Source organism: Stomoxys calcitrans, chromosome 3, assembly GCF_963082655.1.
Source record: "Stomoxys calcitrans chromosome 3, idStoCalc2.1, whole genome shotgun sequence".
Taxonomy (NCBI): Eukaryota; Metazoa; Arthropoda; class Insecta; order Diptera; family Muscidae; genus Stomoxys; species Stomoxys calcitrans.
In genome coordinates, this window is record NC_081554.1 from 108017813 (window position 1) to 108029828 (window position 12016).

At 41.0% G+C, this 12016-nt stretch overlaps 1 protein-coding gene across 1 annotated transcript in view; it reads right to left on the reverse strand.

The window, feature by feature from the left end:
• LOC106087128 (uncharacterized) overlaps positions 1 to 12016 on the reverse strand; it is a 632434-nt gene that overhangs the window by 17183 nt on the left and 603235 nt on the right. The window contains exon 16 of the mRNA XM_059365898.1: positions 8202 to 8361. Within this exon, the coding sequence (XP_059221881.1) occupies positions 8202 to 8361 (160 nt within the window). The remainder of the gene's footprint in view (positions 1 to 8201; positions 8362 to 12016) is intronic.

Consider the following 12016-nt stretch of genomic DNA (forward strand, 5'->3'; position numbering starts at 1 on the left):
AAAAATTTTTTACAATGAAAAGACCTTAAGAAAATGTGTTAAAATACACTCTACTAAATAAATGTTTATCCATGGCAAAAATAGCCACTTAAAATATCTGACTTATGGTGTGAAATTTAGAAATAATACCGCAAACGACCACAGCGGGATTCCTATATTTAATTTAACTTTATCTAAGGACTGATAGGTTTTCATAACCAAGACACGTGCTTCATATTGGCGTCTCCATTCAGTTAATCTAATTGCAAACAGACAATAGATGGCGCTAATTTAAATGTTAGTGCTACTACATGTTAGTGCTACTAGGCCACCGTAGCGCAGAGGTTAGCATGTCCGCCTATGACGCTGAACGTCTGGGTTCGAATCCTGGCAAGACCATCAGAAAAAAATGTTCAACGGTGGTTTTCCCCTCCTAATGATGGCAACATTTGCGAGGTACTATGCCATGTAAAACTTCTTTCCAAAGAGGTGTCGCACTGCGGCACGCCGTTCGGACTCGGTTATAAAATGGAGGCCCCTTATCATTGACCTTAAACTTGAATCGGACTGCACTCATTGATATGTGAGAAGTTTGCCCCTGTTCCTTAGTGGAATGTTTATGGGCAAAATTTCCAAATTTGCAATTTTGCTACTCTCTTGGAGCGGCTTAACGCCTATAACATTGATCATCATGTGGAAGTTGTCTATAAATGACTATATGAGTATCTTTTAAATAGTCATCATTTGGTAGTTTTTAAATCCAATCATATTGCCATATTAAATGATTTTCTGTGGTAAAGAACAAATTTCCCGGTATATATATTTAGTGCGGTGGTAACAGTTCTTAGTAATTAAACCACGCAAAACTTGTGAACTAAAAGGTGTTGTCCAGCAGAACGTCCTTTGGAATTGTCAACGAAAGGAAGGCCCCTTATCGATGAGGCGGCCATCTTGACGTTAAGGTTTGAAAATCGTCCTATCACTCGGAACGAATCGTCATTATTTTGGGGGTATGGCGGCCTACATTTATTTATATCCCCAAATACCTTTAAGTTACCTTTCATTTGAGTCTTATATAGTTATGATCGAGTAAAATTCCCACTTGTGGGGCTTTTTGGGGCAAATACATAGACATACATTTTTATGCCATATTAGTAATTTTCTCCAGAATACCTTTCATTTGAGTCCCATATTGATATGTACGTCCAATTTGTGTGTTTTGGGGAACTTTCGGGGTTGGAGTAGCTCCCGGGTTTTAATACCATATTCGTATTCTACTCTCCAATACCTTTCATTGTCCCGACCGGTCAACCTTGATTTTGGGTGGTGGTTTTGGGGTAACGGGAAAGGGTCCGCCCCCTTCGAATATCAAAAAATTATAGAGCTTATTCCTCCTTCCAGACCATATTCGTTATCTACACCCGAATACCTTTCATTCGAATCCCATATTGCCATTATCGTCCAATATGCCTATTTGAATGGGTTTTGGGGTCGGGGCAGCCCCCTAGGTACTTGGATCCAAATTTTGATATTAAATTTGTATTCTACTCCCGAATACCTTCGATATGAGTCCCATGTTGCCCCGATCGGTCAACTTTTATTTTTGGGTGGTACTTTTGTGGTGAGGGGGACTGTCCGCCCTCCTTGAGATATCAAAAAAATTATATAGCCTATTGCTAAAAAAATTACAAACCCACAAAAAAAGATACACAAATTAATTTTTATATATATATTGATAGATAGAAGATGGATTGATATTATTGTAAACGTGGTTTTTTTATTCACGAATAGTTCGGTACTTTCGCTAAAGGATAACTGGAGGGCAGGTACGTATTTAGATACTTTTGTTTTTCAAAAGCTCCCTAAAATGTTCTTTATATATCCGCGTCCATTCCAATATCGGTTGAAGAAGAAACCTCCCCAACCCTAAGCATGGCTGAGGCTAGCCAGCCAAGGGAAAAACGGCCATTATTTGAGTGATCCTTACAGTATGTGGCACCACGATTCTCCAACAGGACTCTTTCTTTATCAAACAAACTAGAGCCAGGAGTGTGCTGTGAAGTCTCACAAATACTGGGCACTATGTAGATGGGATTTAGTCTAATAATGGGGGCTGAATTAGAGGATAGTCTACTGGCACTACAGGAGCGAGAATAGACCAATTATAACTTACGCCTTAGTTGTTTGGTGGAGGGCGATTAGGACATTACAGCATAAGGATGTTACAACAGGTTCAGAGAAGTGTTGTCTTGGCATAGGTGGGACGATGAGGACCACGCCTACTATGGCGCTGGAGACTATTTTAAATATACATACAGTTTAAGTATGAGGCAGCCATTGCGGCTATGAGACTTAAGTCGATGGGAAAAATTGACAAAGAATCGGTCATTCATCGCGGTATAATCGAGGCGACGAAAGGTAACCTGAATCGAATAGAAGAGGTTGCGAATCGGGTCCTAAAGCGGCACGTAAGGTCGAGGACAAAGCATATTTGCTAGCGGTACGGACTTAGATTGACTCAACTCTCGTACTGCGGGGAAGATGATGAGACGGTGAAGCATTTCATTTGTCATTGCCCTACTTTCGCGTCTAACAGATAGCGGCACTTAAGTGGAGACACTATACCAGACATGAACCAACTTAGGGGAGTGGCATGGAATACAATTTAGGATTTTGTAAGTAGCATGGAATTCTAAACTTGGATTTTCTTTTTCGAGGTTAAATTTCTTGTATTTAGAGCGCACAACAAGCCGATTTTGGTTTGGGTATATGTCCATAGTGGCATGGGGCGGATTAATATCTGCACCATCTTTTGAACCTAACCTAATCTAACCTTAGTGTGTCAGTATGGCTTTAGGTATCATTACGGGGTCACATAGCACTAGGGGCATCCTTTAGCAGAATGGGTGCATCAAGAGACAGCGTGTGTTAGAACATTTCGTATGTCAATGCACAGCTTTCACATCCAGAAAACTCTGGTACATTGCTGTGGATACACAGATAAAAATAATTTTGAATAACAACAATATTGGTCGCAAAAACAAATACGAAAGTTGTTAATTTGTCTGCAACAATTTATTTTGAATCTCAACGACCCAAAGTACAAATTTGTTGTTGAAAGGCACTCTTTCCAAGCCAACATATAACAGCAACAACAATATATTCTTAAGCAAGGCAAAAAACCATCTAACCAGCCAACGTATGCGCATTGCTTCGGGTGGCGGTGTTTTAGTTTTCTTTGTTCAGCTCGCGCTGCTTTGTCTCGTTCATTTTACTGCTGCTCTCGGATTTTGCTCTGTCACTCTCTACTGTTACCCTTAAAAACAAATTTTTATAAATTTGGTATTGAGAACTCATGATCTCATGATACATCCTCTAGCCTTGCACGCATCCTGTAGCATACCGACATCATCTTCTTTATTATGAAATAACTCAATAAGAACTGCTGCGCAGAAATAGTGGCTCAATTCATTAAATTTAAACAAGGCTTTAATTTTGGCCGGGCCGAACTTTGAATACCAACCACCTCGGGTATATATATAAACCACCTTTCATTAAAATCGGGTGAAAATTGCCTGCCCCCTTCCTCAATCCATTCTCCCATCGCCTTAAGTCTCATAGCCGCAGTGGCTGTCTCACACTTAATTTGTATTGGGTTGCCCAAAAAATAATTGCGGATTTTTCATATAGTCGGAGTTGACAAATTTTTTCATAGCTTGTGACTCCGTAATTGCATTCTTTCTTCTGTCAGTTATCAGATGTTACTTTTAGGTTGCCTTAAAAAAAAAGTGTAAAAAAGTATATTTGATTAAAGTTCATTCTATGTTTTATTAAAAATGCATTTACTTTCTTTTAAAAAATCCGCAATTACTTTTTGGGCAATCCAATATGTCAATGGGTCGAATATCTAGAATAGTCTCCAGTGCCCTAGTGGGCGTGGTCCTAATCGCTCCACCTATGCCTAGACAATATGTTCTCTGAACCTGTTGAATGGTCCTTATGTTGCTCTTGTTCTTCATGGCAGTCCATCAAACTATAGAGGCGTAAGTAAGTATTGGTCTAATCATGCTCCTGTAGAGCCAGTGGACTATCCTCGGATTTAGGCCCCATTTCGAGACTACGGCCCGTCTACATAGTGCCCAACATCTGTGAGCCTTCTCAGTACGCTCCTGAACGTGACACTTCCAATTCGGTTTCCTGTCCAAGATATCGAAATCGCCTCATTGAGGAAACGTGGTGGGTTAAATTGGCCCACCTTCATCTTCCTCGTGAACAGGCATATTTCAGTCTTCTCTGGGTTAACATTGAGACCTCTGCGAAGCGACACACATTTTATCCACCCGTTCCTTAGCATATGGTTTATCCAGTCTCTTAGGACCGAGTCCACCCGGTACTGTTCTAAAGACTGGATCAGTGTGTCGGTCCGCACATTTGTTAAAAGCCCCCCTCGATGTCAATGCATACCGCCAGTGTGTACGTTTTGGCATCGAAGGATTCTTCTATTTTATGCTCAACCTCTTGTAGGGTTGACCTTCCCTTGACATAGGCATGCTGTTTGTATTTGAGCAGTTCGCTGGATGTCAAACTCTTTATCATGGTGTCCACAATACGTTTCATCGTTTTGAGTAGAAAGGACGTAAGGCTTATGGGTCTGTAGGCCTTGGTGTCGCATAACTTGTCTTGCTGGGCCTGGAATAAACACCACCCTTGCCTACTGCCAGGCTTTCGGAGTATATGAAAGTCCTAGGTACGCTGTGAAAATTTTGGCCTGACGAGGCGCCAGATAGTCTGCCTCTTTCTGTAGTAACGCCGGAAATATTCCATCAGGTCCAGGTAACTTAAATGGTTTGAATCACCTCGAGGTTTCCTTCACCATAAATTCCGTAATTATAAACCTTCGATCAACGTCATTATTCCAAAATTCCGGTGTCTCCGTGAGACCCTTCGTATCCTGTAGAAACTGGGTTTTCATCAAAAGCCTCGTTGTCTCTGCTCTCACTCCCATGTCGTCTACTAAAGTTTCATTTCGGACATGGGTTTTTGAGAGAAACTTTTTTATCTTGGCGGCGTCATTAACACAATCGACCTGTTCGCAGAAAAGCATCCAGGAGGCAAGTTTTGCCGCTCTGGTAATCTTATTGTATTCCTTGAGCCGTTTGTAATACACATCCCAATATACTTCCGTCTTTTTACGACGTGCTCTGTTAAAAGTCTGGGGACTCTTTCCCAATATTGCGAATCACCCCGGTCATCCGGGGCTTTTCTTGGGCTGATTTCCTTTCCCGAAGAGGACAACTGTCTTCGAAGGACCCCACCAGTGCAGTCGTTATGCTGTTGACATTTTCCTCAATATCTTCTATGCTTGGACAATCTAAATTATCTTGCCCAAGTCTTCTTCTGAGTAGCCTTCCGAATTTTGTCCAGTTGGTTTTCAACTTATTCCGGAAGCTTATCGGATTCGGCGCTGGCCGTGCTATTCTAAACCTAATGTAGCGATGGTCAGAGAAAGAGTGTTCCATGGAGACCCTCTTCATCGATCAGATTTTCCGAACATATCGTCACATCTAATACCTCCTCCCTAATCCTATTAACAAAAGTAGCGGTGTTACCAATATTAAGTGTTATTAGGTCGTTAGTATTCAAGAACTCTGCCAGGGCTTGGCCCCGCTTATTAGTGTTGGTAGTACCCCATGAAATGTGGTGAGAGTTCGCATCGCACCCTATTAGTACCTCGTTTCTTTTATGCTTTCCTCACCAGCCGTTGCAGCTCCGACGTTGTTGGCGGTGTCGGAGAGTCGAAAGGCAGATAAGTGATGTCAGTATGCTCCACCGTCTCCCTGTCTCACCACTGTTGCATCCGACGTTGACAACTTTGGGAAAATATATAATTATAATTTTTATGACAAATAATGCAGGTTCTCGGCCGAGTACTAGTGTTAGCATAGAATAATTGGTAGTTTATATGGCTCAGTCCAGAAACTTTGCTCCTGAATTAAGGCAATATGAATCTTGCCCTTCCTAATTTTCTCCATCAGAGCGTGTATAGCAGTCTCGCTCTGGTGGGGGTTTATCTGGATAACCTCAATCATTGGTCCTCCGGTAAATGGGCATCTTGGGAGTTGGTGATGATCTAATCGTCTACTCCCTCTTCTTTAAATTGCATTGACTTTCCTATCACTGCACTGCCTGGTGTCATCGTTTTAGGTTCTTTGCTCAGTCTAGTCTTCCGACTTTTTATAAAGTCGGTAATGGTTCCATCGTCGGGTCCCTGTTCGTTAATATGAATTGGGTTTACCTACGTTATACTGTCTGATGTTTCAATAATAGGAGCTTGGCCTATCTTAATCTTCCAAATCTTAAGTAAATTGGCTTCTTGGGAGTAGGTGATGGTACCAGCGTCAGCTCCCTGTTCGTTGGGTTACATTGAGACTCCTATCGCTGCGCTGCTTAATGTTTCAATATTAGGATCGTTACCTATCCCAGTATTTCGAATCTTTAAGTCGGTGATTGGTCCGTCGTCCGACCCATCACCGACTCCTGTTTGTTAGGCTGTGTTGGGTCTATCGCCTTCGCACTGCCTGATAGTTTAGTATTAGGATCATTACTTCTCCTAGTTTTTCCAATATTGAGAGATGTCGTGATTGTCTTGTTGTCGGTCCCCTGTTTGTTGGGCGGTATTGAGTCACCTGCCACTGCACTGCCTGATGTCGCAGAACGAAAATTTCTGCCTATTCTAGTCTTCCCAATCTTGAAAAAGACAGCTTTGCTCCCTTAGTGCGCCATACCTTTAGTCTTTGCCAAACTCGTCACGGAGACTTGATCAATGCCAACCACAAAGAGAGTTCCTTCCTCCTTCTCCTCTCTGCGGAAGACCTCCCACTTCTCTGCGAGCAAACCGTAGCCTTTGTGAGCTGGGGGATATCCATCTTTCTCACCAGGTCGAGCTTTGCGCCCTCCTTAGGAGCGTGGATACCTCTGACGAGCTGTTTGACGGCGTCAATACATTCCGCTGACGCAAAACGCAGCGAAAAGATGGCCACTCTAAACTCGCAGCTCATCATTTGTATGGGTGGACCCTCTTCAGAGTTCAACACATGTTCAAAAATTCGATCGTTAACCAGATCCTCCACTTGAGACCGATGATCTGGTGGAATCCTACCGGATGCACAGCCGGTATTGATGATTGCTTAAATCAGCTCATCTCTGTTGTGCTTCCTAGCCACTCTGGCGTAAGAGGGCGGCTCCTTACCATTCTCAGCGTCCATCTTCCCTTTCCGTGATGGCTGTGGCCTCCTTTTGGAAGTCACAATCTTCCATGAAGACTCAGGGGCCGCGTGCGCTTCCTTCATTTCTGTTCGAACTTTGTCTTCTTCCGCAGTACACTGTCTGGAGTTTCCATTGCGGGATGGCTGGCTTGGTTTTCCAAGATTACTTGAAAGCGGTGATTTTTTTCTTCTTCAGTATTGTAGCAGTGTTATGCTCTTTGGAAGATCTGATTCTTTTTCTAGCTTCCGTGGAAGAGCTTGGAAGAAGCTTCCAGCATCCTGCACTTTCGCCCGATTACGCTGCCGGTACATACTCCTCTGTCTCCTTCGTCGTGCACCGGATCGCTTTCGCGGTCTGCTTGTGAGCCATCGCTCACTTCTGCTTTTATCCCGATGCCCTCATCTCTCGGTTCGGCTGCGATGACTGTTTTATTGACACAGTCGCTGTCTGAATCCGATTCAGAAACACCACCTTTACTTAAAGGCTGGGGACGAACTGTGCATCCCTCTGGTTTATCCGTCTCTTTCTCATTGATAAGACTGACGACTAGTTGTGCGCTTGAAGCATTACTCACGACTACAGGTGCCTAGACACCCACACCTATAGGAGGGGTGGACATCACGCTATGGTCTGACGCCACCACCGCAGATGTTGAGTCTTTGGAGTCCATTTCTAGCCTACTCCAAGAGGCTTTAAAATTTTATTCGTAATAGGTAGTACCTATTCCGAGATACGGATATATATTTATTTTTTCTTTGAGGAGCGAAATAAAAGCACGTCCGCTTCACTCAACGGCTTCTGTTGTTCACCATAACTTAGTGCCGATCATTGGACTTATATTTTATATCACACATAATTGATCATAATAAATAAAATATAAATAATAAAATTGATCTTACACAACATTTCTTTTACCAATTGACATTATTCATTAAAGTTGAGATTTGTTTGCTTACTTGTAATCGTGACTGACGGACCACTTTGGATTTCCGAAACGCCGCATCCACAGGCATTCCATATGTAATGTCGTTCCTGGATACACAATGAGCTTCCCATCATTGCTTTGGGCAATGGGCCCATTTTGTCGTCGAAACAATATTGTGGGGGCCTTTTCCACTGAAATATAATACAAATTACAAGTCGTTTTTAGTACAAAAAATAATAGCAGATTTGGTTAACAATTCGTAAAATTAAAAAGGTACAGGTGATTTGTGACCACACTTTAAGCAACACGATACAAATGTTGATACTTTTAATGGATCTAATCTTTAATTGTTGTTTAGTATTTTCCCATTCTTGAATGAAGAGATTTTTATTATACCCTCCAACATAAGATGGGGGGTATATTAATTTCGTCATTCTGATTGTAACTACTCGAAATATTCATCTGAGACCCCATAAAGTATATATATTCTTGATTGTCGTGAAATTTTATGTCGATCTAGGCATGTCCGTCCGTCCGTCGGTCTGTCGAAAGAATGCTATCTTCCGAAGGAGCTAAGCAAGCCGCTTGAAATTTTGCACAAATACTTCTTATTAGTGTAGGTCGGTTGGTATTGTAAATGGGCCATATCGGTCAATGTTTTGACATAGCTGCCATATAAACCGATCTTGGGTCTTGACTTCTAGAGCCTCAAGAGTGCGCAATTCTTATCCGATTGGAATGAAATTTTGTACGACGGAATGAAATTTTGTACGTGTTTATTATGGTCTGAATCGGTCTATAGCCCGATACAGCACCCATATCAATCGATCTCTCTATTTTACTTCTTGAGCCCCCAAAGGGTGCAATTCTTATTCGAATTGGCTGACATTTTACACAGGTCTCTAACATATAATTTAATTGTGGTCCAAACCGGACCATATTTTGATATCGCTCTAATAGCAGAGCAAATCTTTTCTTATATCCCGTTTTGCCTAAGAAGAGATGCCGGAAAAAAAAAATCGACAAATGCGATCCATGGTGGAGGGTATATAAGATTCGGCCCGGCCGAACTTAGCACGCTTTTACTTGTTTTCCCTAGAGTTGTCAACGTCGGATGCAACAGTGATGAGACAGGGAGACGGTGGAGCCACCTACGTCGGAGCTGCAATGGTTGGTGAGGAAAGCAAAACAGGCAACACCGAAGAAAATAACTCGTAGAAAAAACCAACTACCAAATTTGTATGTGAAACTTAAAATTCTCAACGAATTTTAGCACTGAATCGAAGACATTCCTTGTTGAAGTATGCAAATAAGTCTCAGACTGATTTAAACCATACTCAGCACAATTAATGGAAGTCATAATAAAACACCTCATGCAAAATTTCAGCCAAATCGGATTAGAGTTGTGCCCTCCAGCGGCTCAAGAAGTCAAGATCCAAGATCGGTTTATATGGCAGCTACATCAAAACGTGGACCGACATGGCCCATTTACAATCCCAACCTACCTACACTTATAAGAAGTGTTTGTGCAAAATTTCAAGCGGCTAGCTTTACTCCTTTGAAAGTTAGCGTGCTTTCGACAGACAAACGGACGGACGGACGGACATGGCTAGTTCGACTTAAAATGTCATGACGATCAAGAATATATATACTTTATGGGGTCTTCGACGAATATTTCGAGGAGTTACAAATAGAATGACGAAATTAGTATACCCCCATCCTATGGTGGAGGTTATAAAAATAGACGTACTACCATGCAGAGCACAAAACTCCCATGCCATTCATGACTTGCAAACGCAGGTCCGAGTCCCCCGGTCGGCCAAAAAAGATTTATATTATACCCACCACGGGTATAGCCGAAATAGCCATTTCCGACCCTACAAAGTACATATATTTCGTATCGTCGTTAAATTCTAGGACGATTTAACAATGTCCGTGTGTCTGTCAGTCTGTTGTAATCACCCTTCAAAAATTGAGCTATTGAGCTGAAATTTGCCACAGATACGTCTTTTTGCACACTGGTTAAGATTTTGAACGGGCCAAATCGGACCATATTTGGATATAGCTGCCATATAGGCCATCCGCCGATAGGGGGTCTAATGCCCATAAATGCTTTATTTTTACCCAATTTTTCCGAAATTTAAAACAGTGAGTATTTTAAGGCTTCCCGACATCTGACCCCAATATGGTATAGATCGGACTTTATTTAGATATAGCTGCAATATAGACCGATCACCCGATTAAGGGTCTGAAACCCATAAAAGATTTATTTTTTATTTATTTTTTGTATTTGTATTTTATTATGATAAAACCGTACAAAAGACAATGTCTTATATAAAGCATGGGTTGGTAAAGTGATAAATACAATGAGTTCAACAAGTTTTCATTTAATTAAAACAATAATTGATAAAAATATTTAACAATTTTAGCAAAGTTACTGATAAAATATTTAAGAAAAAACAAGTAAAAACGTGCTAAGTTCGGCCGGGCCGAATCTGAAATACCCTCCACCATGGGTCGCAATTGTCGAATTCGAATAAGAATTGATCCCTTTGGGTTCTCAAGAACTAAAATATAGAGATCGATTTATATGGGAGCTGTATCAGACTATAGACCGATTCAGACCATAATAAATAATAAAGACGTATGTTGATAGTCATGAGAGGATCCGTCGTCCAAAATTCCAGACAAATCGGATAATAATTGCGACCTCTAGAGGCTCAAGAAGTCAAGATCCCAGATCGGTTTATTTGGCAGCTATATAGGTTATGAACCGATTTGAACCTTATTTGACACAGTTGTTGGAAGTAAGAATAAAATACGTCATTGAAAATTTCAGCCATATCGGATAGGAACTGCTCCCTCTAGAAGCTCAATAATTCAAGACCCAAGATCGGTTTATATGACAGCTATATCAGGTTATGGACGGATTTGAACCATACTTGGCACAGTTGTTGGATATCACAACAAAACACGTCGTGCAAAATTTCATTCCAATCGGATAAGAATTGCGCACTCTACAGGCTCAAAAAGTCAAGACCCAAGATCGGTTTATATGGCAGCTATATCAGGTTATGGATCGATTTGAACCATACTTGGTACAGTTGTTGGATATCATTATAAAATACTGCGTGCAAAAGTTTGTTCAAATCGGATAAGAATTGCGCCCTCGAGAGGCTAAAGAAGTCAAGACCCAAGATCGGTTTATATGGCGGCTATATCAAAACAACGACTAATAAGAAGTATTTGTGCAAAATTTCAAGAGGCTAGCTTTACTCCTTCCTAAGTTAGCGTGCTTTCGACAGACAGACGGACGGACATGGCTTGATCGACATAAAATTTCGCGACCATCAAGAATATATATACTTTATGGGGTCTCAGACGAATATTTCGAAAAAGGAGAGAAAGAAACTTTAAAGAAAATTTAACAATTTAATCAAAGTTACTGATAAAATAAATTAATAAATAGTTATAAAAAAACAAAACCAATAATTAATTAAAATGATTATAAATAGAAGATTTGAACTGTTGTTCATTACTTATAATTTGAATACTATGGGGAAGATTACTCCAGGGACGTATAGTATTAACAAATAACGGTTGTTCAGATACACGATATTGATGACGTATTTGTATTGTTCTCGTTTACATCTTGTAGAGTTGGCAAAACGCAATACCGCAGCCAGATTTGACGGTTCATTGCTATAAATTATCTTGTGGATCATTTGCAACGAGCGTATCTTAAGGAACGAGTTAAATGAGACACCATATACTTGTCTGGAAAAGTCAAATACCCGGTCTCTTCTACGCAAGCCAAAAATGTATCTAGGTTATGTTGAAAAGAGG